The sequence below is a fragment of the Rissa tridactyla genome, chromosome Z (genome assembly GCF_028500815.1).
Source record: "Rissa tridactyla isolate bRisTri1 chromosome Z, bRisTri1.patW.cur.20221130, whole genome shotgun sequence".
Lineage (NCBI taxonomy): Eukaryota > Metazoa > Chordata > Aves > Charadriiformes > Laridae > Rissa > Rissa tridactyla.
The window spans coordinates 77,259,718-77,280,432 of record NC_071497.1 but is presented as its reverse complement, the minus strand read 5'-3'; the positions used below and the strand labels follow the sequence as shown (position 1 = coordinate 77,280,432).

At 43.6% G+C, this 20,715-nt stretch overlaps 1 protein-coding gene across 1 annotated transcript in view; it reads left to right on the top strand.

Moving 5' to 3' along the window:
* DNAI1 (dynein axonemal intermediate chain 1) overlaps positions 1-20,715 on the top strand; it is a 162,938-nt gene that overhangs the window by 63,613 nt on the left and 78,610 nt on the right. The window contains exon 14 of the mRNA XM_054186993.1: positions 11,215-11,462. Within this exon, the coding sequence (XP_054042968.1) occupies positions 11,215-11,462 (248 nt within the window). The remainder of the gene's footprint in view (positions 1-11,214; positions 11,463-20,715) is intronic.

Genomic DNA, 20,715 nt, shown 5'->3' with positions numbered 1-20,715 from the left:
CTTCAGCAACTCCTCTACACTTCTGTTTTCCTGGCCATAAGATAAGGAGAATACAACTCTCCTGTGTGAAGAACTTGAGGCTTACTCTGTGTAGTACTGTGTAACCTAGGCATCCTTAATTTTTCAATGTTATCACACTGGATTTAATTCATTGCTAAATATTAACGAGTGGCCCCTGTTGGTTCCGAGTGTTGACTGCCATAAAAGAAAGGCAGCAAGTATTGTTGCAAGAGCTACTGCTTATTCAGCTCTGAGTTATTCTTATCAGATTCCTCCAGGTATAAGAGAGCAGACTGGGACTCATTGGCATTCTCCAGCTCCTCCCATCAAATGGTGCCTGATGAAGTGGTTTCCAGCAGTACATAAAGAGATCTTCATAAAGGGACAGTTGTATCAGCTTTTTTTATTGTTCGGTGAGTTCTTAAAAGAGAACCCAGCACAACAGATTCTCAAGATGCTGATAGTGTGGATCCCAGATTGTGGATGCCAAGGATTTTGAAGTTTGGAGATGTTTGGCTCAGCCTTCCTGAGCACCCTTGGTGCTGTATAACTGTATTTTTGTGTCCAAGCTGTAAGACTGTGCTCAGAACAACAGAATCACCCCATCAAAACACTGTGAGCTGTGTTATTTGCTCTCTGAAGTTTCTGAGTGTTTTCTGTGTTTGGTTTCCTAGGCAGTTTAGCTTTGTCTTGCCCAGGGGTAAGTGCAACCCCTTTATATAACCGGGACGTGCCCAGCTGCGCTGTCTTCCCCACCTTGGCTTGCAGAGGATAGGAGAGAGATACTCTGAAGCGGGGATAGGAGTGTGATACTCTGGAGCAGCACATGCTTTCTAGATGCTGTGCAGTCACAGGCTTCTTCCTCTGCTGCAGAGATGCTGGAGGGAAGCCAGACTGCCCAGCAGCAGCTTGGCTGGTGGGGACAGGAGATAACAGGGAGTTAACCTCCCCTTTAACTCCCACAGTGAATCCGTGGTGTTGACCAGACTTGTAGCCTGGTGTGGTTTACGCAATGGTTGGCTTCCCAGAGCTGGGAGTCTGCGAAGTTGGCTGTCTCTAGAGAAAAGTTCAAGTTTCTTCTTATGTGTATAAATATCTGATGGGAGGGGATAACAAAACCAGAGATGGACTCTTCTCAGTGGTGTCAAGTGAAAGGACAAAAGACAATGGACATGAACTGAGATAGAGAAAAGTCCCTTTACACATAAGATAGATAGAATTTCTTCACTGTGAGGGTGATCGAGCAGTGGAACAATATCTCCACAGCCGAGAAAGGTTGTGGAGATATCTCTTTAGAGATACTAAAAATGTGACTCAACACAGTCCTGGGCATTGTGCTCTAACTGACCCTGCTTTAAGCAGGGAGGACTGGACTAGACGATCTCCAGAGTTGACTTCCAGCCTCTGCTATTCTGTGATTTTGTGATTATTTTCTTTCTTTTTCATCGTTTATCCATCATATCTAAGTGTGAGCCAAAATTTGGCCCATGGTTTGCATAGATACTTCACGCTTTATGTGAGTCTTTTGGACCAGTTCCATTCCCTTGTAACAGCTAGTTGCTGTTTGGAAATTCCACTCTGAAGGATCTCTCTTCTTGCCATAACTGCCTTTTTTTCTTCTGCCTTTGTTGTCTGATCAAAGGTTTGAAATCTATTGCTTTGTTGCCATATACGTTGCGAACTGGCTTTGAGACTAACAAATATAAGTTATTTTTGTTTTCATTCAGTTCTTCTAGAAAACTAATAGTTTTTGTCTGAAATCTACTTTCAGTAGCTCTTAAAACCCACTTATACTAACCATCAATCATTCACTTCACGTATCTGCTTGAGATGCACAGTATTTCATGTACTAAAAATAAAAGCAAGCCAAAAAATCCAAATCACTGTGAGAACTGTGTATATCTGGTGTATATTCGAGCCTTTTACAAAGAGGAATGCTGAAAGATGGTAGCTGGCTGCACAGGGGAATGGGAAGAGGACCATTAGGGACCTGGGAGCTGCTTAACCACAAGTTAATAGGGATGTAGACCGTATTCTAGAAAAAATATCACTATTTTTATGGACTTCTTTAAGTGTTTGATGTTAACCACTGCTGAAAATGGGATAGTACAGGTGTCTGGATTGTAATGTCTGCTCTTAATAGTCATTTTTTATTGAAGTACATGCCTGTGCAAAATTGACTGAAGGTTGGACTGTGTGTGCAACTCTGCTTCTTCTTTGCTCCACAATCAAATCTGGGTCTTCTGCCAAATGTCTTCAGAAGAGCTCTCTGAGCTGACATATCATTTCTAATTGCCTCCTTCACAGTCTGGGCTGTGCATGTCCATCTCAACAGGCATCTGTCTGCTTTCGAGAGGCTGCAGCACCATCCTAAAACTCTTATGTTCTTGTCCTTTAATTTTGGAATAAATAAGCATCTCCTGCAGTGTGTGCATTCCTCTCAGAGCTCTTCAGGTCAGGAGTACTGGCAGCCGGGCTTGTTTGCAGTAACAGGAGGCTGGTGTCATTATGCAAAGGCAGCACATTTGTAGATGTCCATTTGTTGCATGACCGTGGGGATTTCTGAACCATGTGTGCGTCCTGGAAGCCCCCCACTTGGCCACTTGGTGGCACTCTTAAATATTTAGTTGGTTGCAAATGCTATCAAGCATGCCAGTTTTTTAGAACAGGGATAGGGGAAAAGAACCTCAGGTATTAAATAGTGAAACATTATCAAGATTGCAGCTTAAGCCGACGAAAACAAGAAGGGCAGGAGCAAGAGTTCAGCTGCTTGTGCCAACTGCTGCCAGATGTGTAATGGGAAGATTAGCACTTGTCCAGCTTCCCAGCTCCAGAGTGCTGTGTGGAGACAAGTGCTTCCTCCTGGGTGTTGGATCTGGGAAGTGTCCTCCACTCCCTGGTATCCGAGGTGCTATGGGAGCGAGTGTTAGATTATTAGTCTGTCTAGCTGAGGGTCAAACACAAATGCATTCCTGAAAACAACTGGAGTGTTGCTTTTGACATTATTGATATATGGGACTTTTATAGCCCCCATCAGTCACCCTGTGATGTGTATCCTCAGAAGGGCTGTGAGAAGTACAGAGAGGAAAGGACTAAGACCATGTTATATGGTCTTGGCACAGCAGAGTCTGGAAGACAAGTCTCCCTGTTGCTAGTCTTGTACCTTTATCATACAAGATAAAGATATGGACTCTATTTCTCTTTTATTTGAGTATCTTCTGAGTGTAAGTTAACATTCATAACATACGGGCAGTTGTACCATTACTATTTACACTGTAAAACCAAGCCATTAGGAATATCTTATTTAAAGACGAAAATTTAAAAAAGAATTGTAGTGCCTGCTAGACCTATCACGCAAAATTCTATCTGATCAGAATGGGAAAACTCTGTTTTTACATACAGCATTGCAAACTCAGCCCAGTTGCATAATCCTCTTTTTGCAGTGCTCATCTGCTCGCCTTTATGTGAACCAGGGGAAAGCTGAGCTGCAAGCCAGATTCTCCTGCTATTTCTGGGAAGGCGACACATCTTTTCATCCTGTTCTCCCCTGTTCTTGTCTGCTTCTGAGCCTTTGCTCTCTCATGCAATGACAAACAGCACATTGTTCCAGCCGTTTCCTAAATCTCTCATTTTTGTTGGCCCAGTTGACTCTTGCATTACTTTGCTAGACTGTATTTTAGAGTAAGATGTAAACATACCTAACAACTCGTTTTCTTAAAGGCTGTTTGTATCTATCCATCCGTATTTCTGAGATGTGTGTCTTGCCTCTGACATGTGCAGAGCCCACAGCAGTTACTAGGACTGCAACATGGCCTCAGGATGTGTATAAATTACAGCTTGCCTTGTCACCTGTCAATTTAATCTTTTCTAAAATGTCCAAATTACTTAGTAATTTGGTTTTTTTCCCTTTCCTATCCAAAGTGCAACTTCTGTGCAGTTCTGTCCTAAACAGAGCCCGGCTAGTAACATTAGCTTTATCAGGAGTACCAGGAATTAATCTGGCAGCTGGTGAAAGGTGTCAAGCAGAATGTTAAATTTGATATTCAAACACCTGAATCAGCATAAACCAAAATGTTCTATCATTTCCGTCCACTGCACTGATGGGCTTGCTCAGAGCTTGCAGATCTTGCAGTGTTCATGCTGCTAACAGAAGGGTACGTATTTCCTTGGTGTGGGAAGTGCCCAGGCTCACTGAGTTTACCCCAGTGCAGGTGGTCTCAACAAGGGGTTTAACTTCCACTGACAAATGTCAGAAAATAAATGCCCGTGGATTTATTACTTGAGACAGTGTCTCAGCGGTGGTGCTGTTTGGATCTGTGGTGGCCCTGGAGCTAGTCATTGTTTTCACCGGTCCTCTGGATGAGATATAAACTCACAGCAGATGAAATGTGTGACTGATGAAAAGGCAGGTGGAGTTGTAAATCATGCTGGGAACAGGGCTGTCGTACAGAGTGATTAATCTTGTGGTAAACTGGAATTATTCAAACCAAATGGATTTTAATGCAGCCAAATATAACATTATACCTCTCTAAACAAGGAGGAGTACCGTGTTTTGGAAGGAAGCAACTCTAAAAAGAAAACAAAAAACCAAAAAAAAACGCTTTTGTGGACAAGCAATAAATTTTGAGTTCCCAGTGTGATATCTTGGCAAGGAGGGTGAATGTGATCCTGGAGTGCAAACAGGGAGTCCTGAGTGGCAGCAGAGATATTATTTAAGCATAAGTGGGACTGATACTGGAATATGATGTTTGTTACTGGAGCCAACATTTTTCAAAGCATGCAGAAAAACTGTAGCTAGTTCAGTAAAGAGCCCCAGGTTAATACGAGAGTTGGAGAAGATGCCCTAAAGGTGGAGAGAGGACAATATTCAGTTGAAATTTGGATTGTAATTTTGAATTTTGTCTTGTGCTAGCACAAGTCTTAGCCATGTGATGTCCTCCACATATCTGTGAAAAGTTTCTTAATATTCTAATCTTCTCCACATCAGTTGAGAAGCGGCTTTCTTCTTGCAGCTGTGAAGGCAGTGCCTTTGACTGGTGTGGCAAAGCTCAAGCTGGCTCAGAGCTTTTTGCTCAGCAGGCCTCTCTTTGCAGTGCTTGTGAACATAAATGGGATTTTTGAGTTTAGGCTGTGAAGGTTATCCAAAGTATGCTGAAAAGTGACTAGTGTTCAGTTTTAAAGTATCTTAATGAAGAGAAAACACCAGATATGAAAGAAGTTCTTCATCCAATCAAGATAGGCATAGTATGAACTAGCAGTGTGAAACTAGATAAGTCAAAGAAGGAATTATGTGCAGCTTTTTAATCACTCAAAGCGATTAAACATCAAAATAAACTGCAAAATGAAACAGTGTCTCTGTCTTTTGAGATCTTCAAATGAAATATGCATGTACTAGCCAAAACCAAGTTATCGGGCTCAAAACAGGATGTGCCAGTAACATTTGTGAGCTGTGAAATAGGGGAGGCCAGACTTTCTGGCCTTGAGGTACGAAGTAATGAATTCTCAAAACATTTTCTTTTCTGGGAAGGGACTGTGTTGAAAGTTCAGTTTCAGTCTTTTCCCTGCCCACAGCATGATTCACAGCCAGATCCATAGGGATCAGTGCTTATATCAACACAGCAGTATACTCAAGTACTGCTGGGCTTTTTAGGGAATAGAAGCAGAATGGGTATCAGTGATCCCAGTTGAAATTTCTCAGGGATGGGGCCACGTTGAACAGAGTCCTGCCGAGTCCCATTTCTGCTCCCTATTCTTCAAGCTTGCTATAGTGTCTTTAGCAGTTCCCTCCACTGGCCTTTCTCCCTTGCCTGTGAAAGGGAGTGCTGCAGATATAGGCTTAAAGCACTATGAAGTGCTATAAAGTTATTATTGTTAGTCCTCAAGAGCCTTAGAAAACACATTCAGCACATGCCCAAACTCTCTGAGGTCCTTGGAAAATTTGTTCTTTCCTGATTTTTCTGAACTATTGGCATACAGTGAAGCTCAAAGTGCTAGCCATTTCCTTTCTTACAGCACACCCATTCTGTCACCGCAGCAAAGTGTGGAGTTGGCAGAGCTATTTAAATAAGCCAGGAGAGAGTCTTGCTGAAGCAGCACAAGCTCACACAGCATGTTTCACAGCAGGCTAGATTAGCCTGTGCTCAGTGCCATGCTGCACAGGTTTTGCTCACTGATAAAAAAAAAAAAAAGAAAATTCATTAATTTGTGACTTGGCCAGTCGTCTGTCTGTGCCACACAAGCTGTAGCACAGGCAAATTCTTAGTCTGTGCTCAGGATTTTGTAGAACTGGATAATAATAATAATTTGCTTGGAGAAATTTACTGGCCTCCAGATAATCTTTTTTGTCCTCTACACTTTAAATATCTGTAAGGCAAGTAAACAGCTGAGCCATTTCTTTGGGTACCAAAATTTTTGTCTCTGAAACCGATCTCTTCCTCCCAGAGATCGCCTAACCGGGTGTAAAGCACAGCCAGCCCCTTCCCTTGGCTTCTCAGAAATCCAAGCCTGAAGGACAGAGCCTCAGCAAGCAAGCTCATCAAAGTGCGGGCATATCTAGGAAAGAAGGGTAGATGTGCTTGTGCAGCTGTGATGCTCAGAAACAAGCAGCTGTTCACAACCATGCTTCTCCGTCTTGCTTCTTTTTTTAGATGGGCTCTTGGGGTGAAAGGACAGATTTTAAACAGCAGTGGTTCCTTTTAGCATGGTGATTTCTTGGTCTGAGCCATATCAGCGAGACATCTGGCAGACTTGATTTATAAAAGGCCATGTATCACAGCATCTAAGGTGTGAGGTTGCGGTGTTTTGGGTTTCATATCCTCCAAAGAGAAGGTAATTTGCCAGTTTATCGCATACGAACCTGTAGCACTGGCTTCTTGTGTAGTAAAAATCTCTACTTTCACTCGTGACCATAGACAGTCCCCACACTGAGATTTACTATATGAATGCAGGATTTACCTCAAACATTGTAGTTTCTAACCTGAGGATACTGTTGCGTTGAGAATACTGGTTCAGCCGCTAAGCACTTTGGAGGAAATGGAGGAAAACCATGCATGTCTCCTGTTTTTTTGGTGAACGAAAAGGGAAAGATGCAAATAAAATAATAAAAAAAAAATCTGTCCAGCAAACAAAATATTTTGATCTGATATTGAACATTTGCTGATTCTTTTAAACTCAGCAAAGTAAGAATATAAATGAAAATCTGTTAAAACAGACACTAAGTAAGCATCAGAATGAAAGATTTACATGCTTTACATATTTTTGTTTTGCATGAACTATTTGGTGATACCACAATGATATTCTGAGGTACTTTGCTACTACTAAATTGGTATTTTTCTGAAAAGGGTTTGGGTTGAATCTGCCCAGCTTTAAGTGCAAATGCAGCTGAATTTTTTAGACAGTGGTAATAGGTGGTTGAAACCTGTTTCTGTTTGCATGTGATGCTTACAGGCTCAGTTCTCCAGGTTGAGACCAGTAATCATGCTATCTGCATCTTTCATTAGCAAACCTTGTCTTCGCACATACACTTGTTATGTGTCAGGTCTGAAATTTAACCTCCGCCTCAGGTCAACGATGAGGATCCTCATGACATGCACCTGTTCCTCATTACAGCAAGAACCCATTCACTTTCCTCTTCTTGCTGTGCTGCCTTGTGTCCTCTGTAAAGTAGAAGAACAACTCCTGCTGGCACTGATTGTCAGAATAACTGTCTGATATCTCTAATATCTCCAGGCCTTGTATCTCAGGAAAAGAGCCAGCTTGCACTTTGTGGGTCTGCGTGGGGCAGATATTCTCTGCTCTTCCAGTGCATGCTGGTATGTCCATGCGGTGCGGAGCAGCTGTCTCAGATCTGAAGCTGCTGCTTTTGCCTCCAGCAGTGGTGCAGCTGTTGTCAGCTCTTGGGTCTGCACCCTCTGCTTTGCTGTGTGCTTGTGGTCTTCTAACACTGTTTCAGTGAGCTACCTGCATCCTGAGAGACCAGCTACACAGGATTTGGGGCACACTGCTGTGCTCTGCTAGTTTTTTACTGAAAAAACCAAACCTTTCTCTTGAAAAGGCCATGCTTCAAAGCTACACTGCAGATATGCTGCTATGGGTATGTGCTGTCCCTACCATACTGGGGCATTGAATATCGCTAATGAAATAAGCCCTTTTTTTTTTTCATTTATTAAAGAACATGTTAGAAAGTCACAGTTTAGTACTCTGGGTGAGAATTTACCCTTCATTGAAATGGATTTATATGCCCACTCTCAGAAGGTTATTGTTTTACTGGGATTTATGGGCCATGCTTCGGTGTTAATTGTGGATTATTCTCCTCACTTTGCATTTCATCAGAAACAGGCTGTACTTTAGCTATCATATTATCCAGGCCTACATGCAGTATTCACACATCTGTGATTTAACCCACATCCGTGTATTTCATAGCATGAAGGAGACAATGAGTAGGATTCAGCTCTTGGATTAAGATGGGCTTGACAGTCAGTAGAGGGCTGGCCATTGCAGTCAATGGAGCCCAGAGAGTAAATCAGCAGACCAAATATAGGGATCTTCTTTAAGGTCAGTTTTCTACACTCAGTGAAGTGGATTGATTGATTGGGCAGGGAACTACTGGAGAGAGTCCAGTGGAGGGCTATGAAGATTAAGGGAATGGAGCACCTCTCTTATAAGGAAAGGCTGAGACACCTGGGTCTGTTTAGCCTGGAGAAGAGAAGACTGAGAGGGGATCTCATCAATGCTTATGAATATCTAAAGGGCGGGTCTCAAGAGGATGGAGCCAGACTCTTGTCAGTGGTGTCCGGAGACAGGACAAGGGGTAACGGGCACAAACTGGAACACAGAAAATTCCATCTCAACATGAGGAAAAACTTCTTTACTTTGAGGGTGATGGAGCACTGGAACAGGCTGCCCAGAGGTGCTTTGGAGTCTCCTTCTCTGGAGATTTTCAAAACCTGCCTGGATGTAGAATCAGAGAATCATAGAATGATCCTGTCCAGCCTGCTCTAGGTCAACCTGCTTTGTCAGGGGGGTTGGACTAGATGATCTCCAAATGTCCCTTCCAACCCTTACTTACCATTCTGTGATTCTGTGATTCTGTAACCTCTACTGATAATAGCAGAAGCTTGGACTCTGAGTGCACAGCCAGCCAGCCACACATAGATCTGCATTTGAGTGTCTTAATCTGAAAACTGAATCCCGTGTTTGTCCCTGCCAGAACTTCTGCCCAAGACCTTGCTTTTTCCTGACCAGGCTAACCTCCAGGTGGATTTACTGAAGCTGAGTTATTTTAGACAATAAAGGTCTGCTCCATCATCTCTAATTGTGGAAGGTGGTGGCCTATGATACTGCCCGATCAGCAGAGAGCAATGCACCTCCAAAACCCAGTTCAGATCTTTGGTGGCTGAATCATCCTCTGAAGAGATGTCTCCTCTGCTGTCTGTGCAGAGAGCATGGGGAACAGCTGTTTGAGGCCCCTCAGCACATTGCCAACAGATAGAAAATGAATGTGCACCACAGACCTTTTGGAAATGCGCCTGGCTGGTCAGCACACTCCAGGAGAAATAAGAGCATGAAACAGTTGAATTCAAAGGCTGTCTAACCGATTTGACTTCATAGTCCATTCTGCTATGAGTCACTCCTGGCAGGTCATTTCCACAGCCTTCCCAAGTGTTTTTGCTCCTGACGAGAGCAAAATTCATCCTTATCATGGCTGGACCTCAACTTAATACCAGTTCAATGATGTTACTTAGCTAAAAACAAAGACAATTCTGTGAATTCAAGTAACAGGGCAAATCTCTGATGTCACTTCCTCTTCAGCTAGAATTCTAGGAATAAACTTCCCCCTCTTCCAAAAAAAAAAAAAAAAAAAGTTAAAAATATTATTTGGGTTCAGATATGTTTAAAGTAATGCCAGTATTGGAATCTCACCTTTCTGCAAAATAAGGAAGCCATTTCCCCTGTCTGGCCCCAATGTACAGAGAGACAGTGAAAGCAGAATGTTTCCACAATCCAAATAACAAAGCAGCAGTAATAGTTTTGTTGATGTGTGATTTCCTTTACTGGTTCTTTGAATGTTCTTTATGTGACCCTGATAAATTTGAGGTAAGCAATGTCTGTAACCCGCATGGTGCTTTGGGATCAGCTTGCCACCGGGGAGGGTTCTCTGAAGTTAGTGTTATCACTGGGGTACACATTTACCAAACCCTTATCCTGCAGGCTGGTCAAAATGTTAGGAAAGGTAAGAAGCACTTTCAAAAGGAGATGACTATTCTGGATATAGGACATATAGTGGGTATTTGAAGCACAGAAAGCAGTAAATTTGTTTCCCATATACTGTGTGCCAGAGGGAATTAGACGGTAAGAAAAAGTACTTGGAGAGATGGCTAGGATACTCTGAGAGACACCATTGTTTTCATAGTTTAGGAAAGCTCGTTCTTAGCTTCTGGAGAGCTTATCTACATCAACAGCTTTCTTTCCCTTTGAAAGAATTTGGAAATTGTTTTTCAGATGAGCAAAAAGCCACAGAATTGCAGAGACAGTCAGGACATGATAAAAAAACCCACGAAAGGTGGTCCTATTGAGAATAGGGAGAGCTAATTTCAGGCAGCACAAAGGAAAGGTGAAAGTAAATAGAAAAGAAAATGGAAAGTCTTGGCAAAAAAGGAGCTTCTATGCCCAGCAAGGAGGAGATGTTGGACATAAGCAGAAAATAAAGCTGTAGTGACTTCTGCATTGTACAGTTACGTATAATGGCCGTAGATATGATGCTTTACAGATACTTCAATGAAATGCTTTTCTTTAAAGAAGCTGTAGAGGCTGAAATATCAAATATTGCCAATACAGAAATTGAAATGCCTCTATCCTTGGTTCAGCCTGCATGTCTGCAATGTTAGTGAAATCCTAGCCCAAAGAAAGAACTGTTCACAAGATTCTTTTTTCCTCCATGCTTCTCAAGCCTGTCCTAGAAAAAAACTGCCAAAACAGTAGTCTTGCTGCATAAACACATAGTCCCCATGTCCTGGGAATGACATATCAATGGAGGAAAGGATGCTCACATGTAGGCATGCCAATATGACCATTTGTTCCTGTGACTGATGTTCTTCCCAAACATGACTTTACATTCAGGTTTGTTTTAGGCATAGGTGAGTGCTGTCAGATTGTACGTCTCGGTACTAGAGGATCTTGGAAACTGATGTGACAGCAAAGCTCCTCCTTGTTTAGATGACTTCATGAAGCAGGGCCAGGGCATGCTCGTGCTCTACACCATGAAGAACCCCTCCTTCCCAGAGTACGTCTTCAGCAGTGAGAGTGGCATCATGTGCCTGGACTTCCATAACGACCACCCCTACCTCATGGCAGTGGGCTTCTATGACGGCAATGTGGCCATCTACAACCTGAAGAAGGCAACATCCCAGCCCAGCTACAAGAGTAGTGCTAAGTCAGGAAAGCACACGGAGCCAGTGTGGCAGGTAAGGGTGCTTTTCCTTTCCTCTAACTGGGCTTTTAATTTGTCTGAGTTTGGGCACAGGAGGAAAAGTGCTGTATGGGGAAAGGTTTTGGTTTAATACATGCATTAGTGATTGATTATTAAGCTGTATTTCAAGCTAATTTTGAAATATGCAGAAAGGTGCTGTAATGGGAAAGGTGTTGGTTTAATACATGTGTTAGTGATTGATTATTGAGCTGTGTTTCAAGCTAATTTTGAAATATGCAGAAAAGCAAAGCAATTGCATGAATCCTTGATCCTCAACAGAAACTAAAAATGTCAGCGAAAGTTTTCTATAAACAATTATTTCTCCTTAGTTTTCATTATTGTAAATTACTTCGCTTTGGGGAGGAACTAATCTCCTCTGTATATACCAGCATGCAATGCTATTTATGTTCCAAGTACAAAATCCCAGGGCAGCAGGCGATGAGCAGTGTGTAAAATGCATATATCAGCCCTAAAAGAGAGCTCTGTTAGTCACAATAAACCAAGGGGCAGCTGCCTGTGGAATTGGCTGCCACTGGGATTCAAGACACAGTACTTTGTAGTTGACCTTGAAGTATTCTAGTGAATTGTGATGTGCAGGTAATGCTCTTAAAGTAATGCCACTCTGGCATCTGTCACAAAGAGTCACCAGATGGATGATGTTGTGAAGGTCTTGGGTGACTGTGTTGCTACATCCAGCTGACTTTATAGTTATGTCTACAGTGTAATATGAGTTAAGATTGGAGCAATGGAAGGCATATGCGCTTCTGACCTTGTTTATAGCAGTAAAAATGTGTCAGCACGTATTTCAACATGGTCTGTAGGAACCTGTTGAGGTGCAGGGGTCTGTATTTCATTTGCTAGCCTGGGCTACAGATGTTGCTGTCATTAACTATTGCTGTCACTTGATTTGGGCTGCCTAATGCGGTCATACCTCTAGGCACACTGTCAATGTTCCTTGTACTTTCGGACATGCCATGCATGGATTGTCCCACAGCCATGGCTCCTTGTTATTGCAGCTTCCAATGAAAGTCCAAGAAATCAAGGGAACCTGATGGGACTGCAGATGAATGTGGAATATGCCAAGAGCAAGACTGGTGCTTGCTATAAACAGAGAGGTTATGCAAATGTAACATTTCAGAGAAGACCTGAATTTTATATTTGCTGCTTGTCTGTCCAAAGCTTTTCCTCTAGCAAACATTTTTAGCTCTTCTAACAGGTTAACGTGGTAGCCCAGACATGGGTTGTTATCATAATAAAATGTGTCGGGCACACATGCACACACACACACATGCAGAGAACTCCAAGCTTCTCCCATTGCCATTTAGGCTTCCAGTAAAAAAGCTGTTTTGTCAGGCTTTTTTAGTAAGCCCTATGTGCAGCTTTTCATTGCCTTGCTGTGGCATTCTACAGGAGGTCAACAGTTGTTACTGCACACTACAGATGCCAGGATCCCACATCATTTGTGCCCCAGGTGATATTGGGAAGGGCAGAGTATGCTTCAGGGTTATTATTAGTGGCCTCATCCCTACAGACCAGAAGCAAGTACGTTCAGCAGTAGAAGCACCCTGTATAGGGTTTTTAGAGGTAGGTTTATGTGTACCACTTGGCAGCAATGTGGCTCAGAGGTGAAAAAAGTCATTAGGCACTCTCCGGAGACAGCTCTGAAAAGGAGAGAAACTAATCCACGGGTATGGATAGACGTAGGCATGAGCAGAGTCTAGTTCCTTCTTGTTTGTTTCCAAAGGTTCAGTGCTGAGAATCATTATTCTTAGTTTTCTTTTGCAATAAAGTAAACTATAGCTTTTGACTTGCTACAAAACTAGTAAGCAAAGGTAGTAAGAAGGTGATTGCACAGCAATCAGGAGAAGAGCTTGTACCTCTTTTGGAAAGGTCTGAACAGTAGGCATTTGTCAATATGAGCCAAAAGGTTTAGAAAAGGTTTTCTCTCCATTTGATAGGAGAAAAAGTGACATGAAGGAATATCTGTTAGGTTGAGATATTGGATTGTTATTCCCCGTTCACCATTAAATGATTCTAGAAAGTGATGCCTTGTTTCTAATATTTACTTCAAAGATGCTCTATTCTCCCCTACCAACACTGAAACTAGTCTGAAGCCTGGTCTTCGTCTAGACCACCCTGTGCAGTCCTCACTTTTGTAAAGACTGCAAGCCCATGACTTTGAAGACCAATTAGAAAAATAACAAAGTTCTCCTGAACAATTAGGAGCCTTTGTTCTGTGGACTGCCTGGCTCCTTCCTTTTGAAACAATGCAGCCCTTTCACAATGGAAGCAAAATGGGAAGTGAGTAAAGCAGGCTGACAGCTCTTTTCTTGTGCCATTTCATCTTCAGTGACTTAGTAATACCTCAGTAAGTTTGCATAAAACAAAACAGATGTAACACAGCCCATTATTAAAAGCAAAATAGACTAATATAAATTTTCTATTTCTGTTGCCTAAGAATCAGTTTATCTGCCTGATACTGCTCCCTGTATTTTCAAAGAGAATAGCAATGGCTTCTTATAGATTTGCTAATTGTCTTCCACATATTAAGTGCTACTATACTGTAAAAAATGTAAAATTCTGGATTGTTTTAAATTACACATTTCTAATTCCTTACTATGAATTAAGATCCAAAGCCAGAAAGGAATAAACATACACAGACATGTGAATGTATATGCATGCAGTACAATGTGGCTAATACACCACTGAAACCTTAGGTCTTACAAGAACATAGACCTAGAAATGGCCTCCCAGGTCAGTGAATTCAGGCCTCTGACTTTGCTGCGAACACCAGCTTAAAAACAGTCAGCTCCTGGGACGCTGTGTCAAACCTGTCATGTTCTGCTGGGCAAAAGCCTACGTATGATTAAGCTAAACCCCACTTTAATCAAAATAATGCTCCAAATAGTCAGCAAAATCCTCACACTCCCATCATCTCTAGCACTGAGTACTCCTAGAAAGCAAGTCCCTGGACAGAGTATCTGAGCCAATGGCTCAATCCAAGGGCTTGGCTCTGGATGTTAATGTGGGTGGCCAAAGTGGGACAACTTGACTACTCTTTGGCACCCAGAGCCCCTGAGAGCAGTCTCCTCTGGGGAGAAGAAGGGGCTTTCAACATTTGCTGCATTTGCCAGCCTTTGAGCTATCTTCTTACTTTCTCCTTTCTTTTTTAAAAAGATGATTATTAGGGTTTATTTACAGCTGAGAGGAGTGCTTTTTTTCTTACAGAATCACAGAATGGTAGGGTTGCAAGGGACCTTTGGAGATCATCTAGTCCAACACCCTGCCAGAGCAGGGTCACCTAAAGCAGGCTGGACAGGAATGCGTCCAGACGGGTTTTGAATGTCTCCAGAGAAGGAGACTCCACCACCTCTCTCTGGGCAGCCTGTGCCAGGGCTCTGTCACCCTCAGAGTAAAGAGTTGTTCCTCATGTTGAGCTGGAACCTCCTGTGTTCCAGTTTGTGCCCGTTGCCCCTTGTCCTGTTGCTGGGCACCACTGAAAAAAGCCTGGCCCCATCCTCTTGACACCCGCCCTTTAGATATTGATAAGCATTGATGAGATCCCCTCTCAGTGTTCCCTTCTCCAGGCTAAACAGAACCAGGTCTCAGCCTTTCCTCATTAGAGAGGTGCTCCATTCCCTTGATCATCTTTGTAGCGCTCCACTGAACTCTCTCCAGTAGTTCCCTGTCTTTCTTTAAGTGAGGAGCCCAGAACTGGATACAGTACACCAGATGTGGCCTCACCAGGGCAGAGGAGAGGGGGAGGATGACCTCCCTCGACCTGCTGGCCATGCTCTTTTTAATGCACCCCAGGAGACCATTGGTCTTCTTGGCCACAAGGGCACATTGCTGGCTCATGGTCAACTTGCCCACCAGGACTTCCAGGTCCCTCTCTGCAGAGCTGCTCTCCAGCAGGTCAACCCCTAACCTGATGCATGGGGTTATTCCTTCCCAGGTGCAGGACCCTGCACTTGCCCTTGTTGAATTTCATCAGGTTCCTTTGCCCAACTCTCCAGCCTGTCCAGGTCTCTCTGTATGGCAGCACAGCCTTCTGGTGTGTCAGCCACCCCTCCCAGTTTTGTGTCATCAGCAAACTTGCTGAGGGTATACTCTGTCCCCTCATCCAGGTTGTTGATTGTCGTTGTTTGGGCAAGACTGGCCATTGAGATGAATGACAGATGCTCTCCCCCACCTCTCACCGGCAAAAGCTACTTCGCAGCCTGTACTGGCACAGGCCACTCCACAGGTCATTGATGAATATGTTGAACAAGACTTTGTTACCTTTCATCACCGGGATATACTAAATATTTTAGGCTTGAAGTATTTGTAAGCTGGAGAGTTCAGAAACAGGCATTGATAACTGAAACTGTCTGCCGTGTCAACATTTGTTTCTGCTGTTCAGTCTCCCTCCTAAAACACATCTTATTCAACAGATTTGTTTTCACTGTATGCTTCTAGTTCACTTTCACATCAAACAAAAAGGGCATTGTTTCTGCTTGTTGGTGGGACTAGTACAGAGCCAATACTGCTGCAGAGAAATAATTTTTTTGGAAAGATTTTTTTTTTTTTACTTGCTCATCGTCAGAATTACTGACTAAATTCCCATTGCAGAGTGTTGACCCTAAGATCTGCAAAGGTAACATTACTTTTGGCTGTGTTTAGAGCAAATCTCAGCTGTGGCAGGCTTGCCCACGTGCACAACGTGGTTTGGAATTGCTATGGAGAGATCACTAGTTAGAAAAGCAACTTGATTCATTGTAAATTTACTGAAGCTGATCTGGGCTCCCTGAGGAGCTGATACCATGGAGCTTCAGATGGCATCCTGAAAGAGTTATTTTCTGCTTTTTGTTCATGCATGGGAGGAGAAAGGGCTGGCCACTGCTTGATAATTCTTCACCCAATGCCATTCAGGTTAAATGTGATGCTTGTCATTAGGACAAAAAGGACAAGGCAGGACAATAATAATCTGCAAACTATTAGTTTGGCAGACTATATAGTCTGCCAAAGGAAATTAGAGGGAGTGTCAGCTAGCAGAATAATTTCCCACCAGAACTTGTGAAAGTCCCATTTCAAATGTAAACCAGATAAAACACATCTGAGACTTACTCACTGGAGTCTGCCCCGTAATTGTGTGATCTGTTCTCCATCTCTACTTTCTGTGTTTTAATTTAAGTCCTTAAATAAGTCTACACTGAATCTTAGCAGTTCATGAAGCCACCCCAGACTCACTAAGGTCTTGTTTTGATGATGGAAGTAAATGAGTTCGGTTACACAATCTCTTTAAAGTCAGCATGACCTGCTGTTCTCCACCCCACTCAATGCTGCTGGGCACAGCTTCACAAAAAAAGGCCTCTCAAGAAAGCTGATTGTATTCACTGCACTTATGAGAAGAAAAAGCATTTGGTTCATAATCCACTGTCACACCAGCACATTGTTTCATTTCTGATGACGGGCAGTCTCCTAAATCTGTCATCTGCAGTCAGACAAACAGATTCTGCAGCTTGCTTTGCCTCTGAGATGTTACTGCTTCACATAATATTTTGTTCCTTTGGCTTCAGGCAAACATGGAGTTTGATGCAAAGGAAATAAAAGAAAAAGAAAAGACAGAAGGTTGCTATCAAGGTCAGAATAAAGATCAGCCATCTTAGAAAAGGCTCAATGCCCTTCCTGTTCCCTTCACTGCTAAGGAGCACAAAATCGGTGTTTGCTGGGGGTAGTTCAATGAAAAAAACTCATTCAACTCTGTTAGGATACTGTCAGGGGATAACTCTGGAGGAGAAACAGAAATCTGGAGGAGGAGAGCAACAGAGACCTGAAACCAAGGAAGCTGAACCAGAGATAGGATGAGGAACATCAAGATGTGAGCTGGCAAGTGGGAGAATGTAGCCTGAAGATATAGTAGAGCGGAAATCTGATGGTGAGGATCATTTAGCACAAAACCTCTAGAGTAATGCAAGCAAACTGCATCTCTCATACTAGATCAGTGCAATCTAGTACAGAGGACTTCGTCTCCAGACCCAGCTTTCTGCTACTACTTTTTTCGTGCTACCAACCCTGCTTTGCATACCTGTCTCAGTGCAAACTGGGCAAAAAGTCTAGTTAACCTCTGATGTCCCAGGAACAAAGGAGGCCACTGTATTCTCACCAGAGAGACCACTTCAGACATTCAGTGCATGCGCAGAAGTACAGGGGAGTGGGAGGAGCATCCATGGGCCAGCGAGGTGCATTTGGAGTCCACGGACCTCAGTCTGTCAGAAGCTTCCTTGGGGGAGCAGTTCTTAGCTGCAGTCCTGCTCCTTACACTGAACTCTGCGTTCAGTAACAGGCTGCTGCAGCGGCAGTTGTGCCGGTCTGTTGAGGACCTGTCATTGTAGCACCGTGAGGCATTTAGTGGCCAACAAACATCTGTCATGTGTTTGCTCCCTTGTCATCTGGAGAGAAGCGTGGGGAGGAAGGGCGGTGCTTGGGAAGGGCTGCCATATGCTTGCTGTAGAAAACAGGGTCAAGATCAGCAGCTTTCTGGTTGTCCTTAGTCTCTGGGAGAGCTCGCTGCAGAGTCACAGCCCTGCTGGAGGAAATTCTGTCTCTCACACCGTCAAGTTTCACCGTTTTTTGGGAGAGGCTCTGCTGAGCCACAGAAATTCATCCAGAAGCTTTGGGTTTATTTAAGCCTGGTGGAGGTGGCAGAAAGTGCAAGACATGGCTGTGGCAGAAATGTGGGATGAAATCTTTTACAGGGTGTTTGTACCTTGTTCAAAACCTCTTGGACGCTTTTTGGGCCACTTTAAGGTTAGGCAAGGTAAGTGCCCAAATGCTTCTTCCTAAGTATCTTTGACCATAATGAACAAAATCCCTGATCTTTTACCTTCGATGTATTTTTTGAGATGGTATCAGACGGTACCTTCTGGAGATTCGGTTTCTGTAGCAGGTTATTTTTAAACTGTGCCTTAGGTATGGATTCTTGTGGGTTAGAAATCTCTTGAAAAGCGTCCCTTGCAGATCATGTAACGTGTGTTTGAAAAGCAGCTTTTCCTGCTTTGATGCTGCTTTTCTCTCTGTACTTCATACAGATGCTGAACTTACTTTCTGCCTTCTGCTCTCACTGCTGCTTGCTAAATAGATTCTCCTCTAGTGCATTGTTCTTCTCACTCCTCTTCCTTTTACTTAAGATCCAAACCATCTTATGTTTGTTTCAGGTTGTTTATTTCTTTTCTGGTGTCTGCAAGCAAAGTATAAGTAATTTTCTTTGCCTGATAGTTGTACTGGTGCTCCACTGATTTGTGGAGAAAACTTCACTTATAAAATTTAAGAGTCCCTGAAGCCCTTGGGATGTTGAAAAATGTTACCCTGAGGTTTAAAAGGGCATAGAAGTTATAATGCATTTGTTTGGTTGCTTGGATCTTTGAATCCTGTTCTGCTGCTTTATAGCACTCACAAAAGTTAACTAAATATTTAATAGGAATCAGGAAACTATGTTGGATGTCAAAGGAAAAATGTATTTCTTTGCTGGCCTATGAAATGTGAAAGTGTATGGACTGGATGGGTCTTAATGGCATTGATGTAGCCTGTGAAACAACGGAGTGCTTCTCTGAAGAGGATGAAACAGAGATGAGAGAGCGATAAGGGCAGAGCTAAAGGCAAGCTGGGCAGGGACAGTGCAAGCAAGGTCGTACGGATATATATCAAGCCGGGACTGGCCACAGCTCCCACCCTTCTCCCACCCCTGGTGCCATGGTGAGCTGCCCCAGCTCCGTGGGACCTCCAGCGCTGGGCAGGCCCCGAGGCCATCTCTCCCCATCCCTGCTGCAAGCCCGCTCAGTCCCGTGATGATGGGAACCTTCTGTCAGGCACATTGCAGATGCTGTCTCTGACTTAGCAGCATCAGACTGCTTGGAGATTTGGATGTGAGCCTGCCTGCTGTGTGTATTTGCTTTCCCCGCACACGGAGCAGGGAACTTCATATTTTGTCTGTAAATTGGAAATCTTGCTCAATGAGCACAGTCAGAATTGAAACCAAGAGCTGTGAATTCCACTTGGTTAAATGCCCCTGAGCTTTGCTGGCCTCTGGCACCCATCGCTCAGCTGCATGCCGCGTCTGACACGGGAACACGGTCACTGATGGGACAAACAGGTGAGATTCTAATTCTCCTCAGCTGTTAACATACCAGCCTAATAAATACAGTGGGAAATGCTGTGAGGGGAATAAGCAAGCAGATTCCTGGTGACACACTGTACAAAGCAGAGCATCCGAATCCCAGCAGGAAGAAAACAAATCAAAAGTAGGGCCAGCCGTATCCAGTGCTATTTATAACTGAGCTCTGCTTCCTCTGGATAAATCCTAGTCCCTGAAGCTTGAGTGATGCACAAGCCCCAGTCCGTGGACCTCCCATGGCCATGCTCTCTGCTCAGCTCGGTGCTGAGTCCCTCCCAGTATCACTGAATGTGCACTTTGGTAGGAGTGGTTTTTCTACCCCTTTTCTGCACTCTGAATTTGTGGATGGTGTGTGAGGGCTTTGATGCCATGGGCCTAATTCTGCTGATTTTGTGCCCTTGAGTTCATTGGTCCTCAAGAGACGGTACCCGGGGCTGTGAGTCTCAGGAAGATGCCATTGAGGGGGAGGGCACTTGATCTACCTGTGGGAGAGAAGGGATTTTCAGAAGAGGGGTGTTTATGGGGCTAAATATGACATGGGAGTTTATTTTACAGTGTGTCTTCATTGCTAGTGAACACATCTATCTCTTTTCCCTAGACTATCAGGAAGCTTTCAAGGACTTTGGAGGAGAAAACCCCAGGAAGGCTTGTAGAAACGCTTGCAAGTAGCCATATGCTGCTAGAATGAGAGAAGGCACTTGTTAATTTTGTAGATGGGAAATTCCTGCTATTGCCTGGAGCAGAAGCAACAATCTTCCACCGCATAAGCCTGGTATTTGCTGGTACCCATGAATAAAGCCATCAGCCAGGTGATTGGTGGTCTGCGGTCAGGGTCTGCTCCAGGTGCACCCAGGCATTGCTGTGTTGTGTCTTCTGTTCCAGGGTGTTTTGAGATGGTTTTGGTTGTCATAGCAGTAGGCTGAAGAATTCTTCCTCCTGCATCCTTTCTTGGTGAGACATGGTCCTACTAAGTTGGTTGCCTTGCATGCTGCCTAACTTCCTTGGTAGATGAAGCAGTTGCTTTAATTTCAGTACCTATCTGCTGTTACCAAGACTGTCAGCCACCCTGACCCTCCTAACCAGCATGCTTATTATT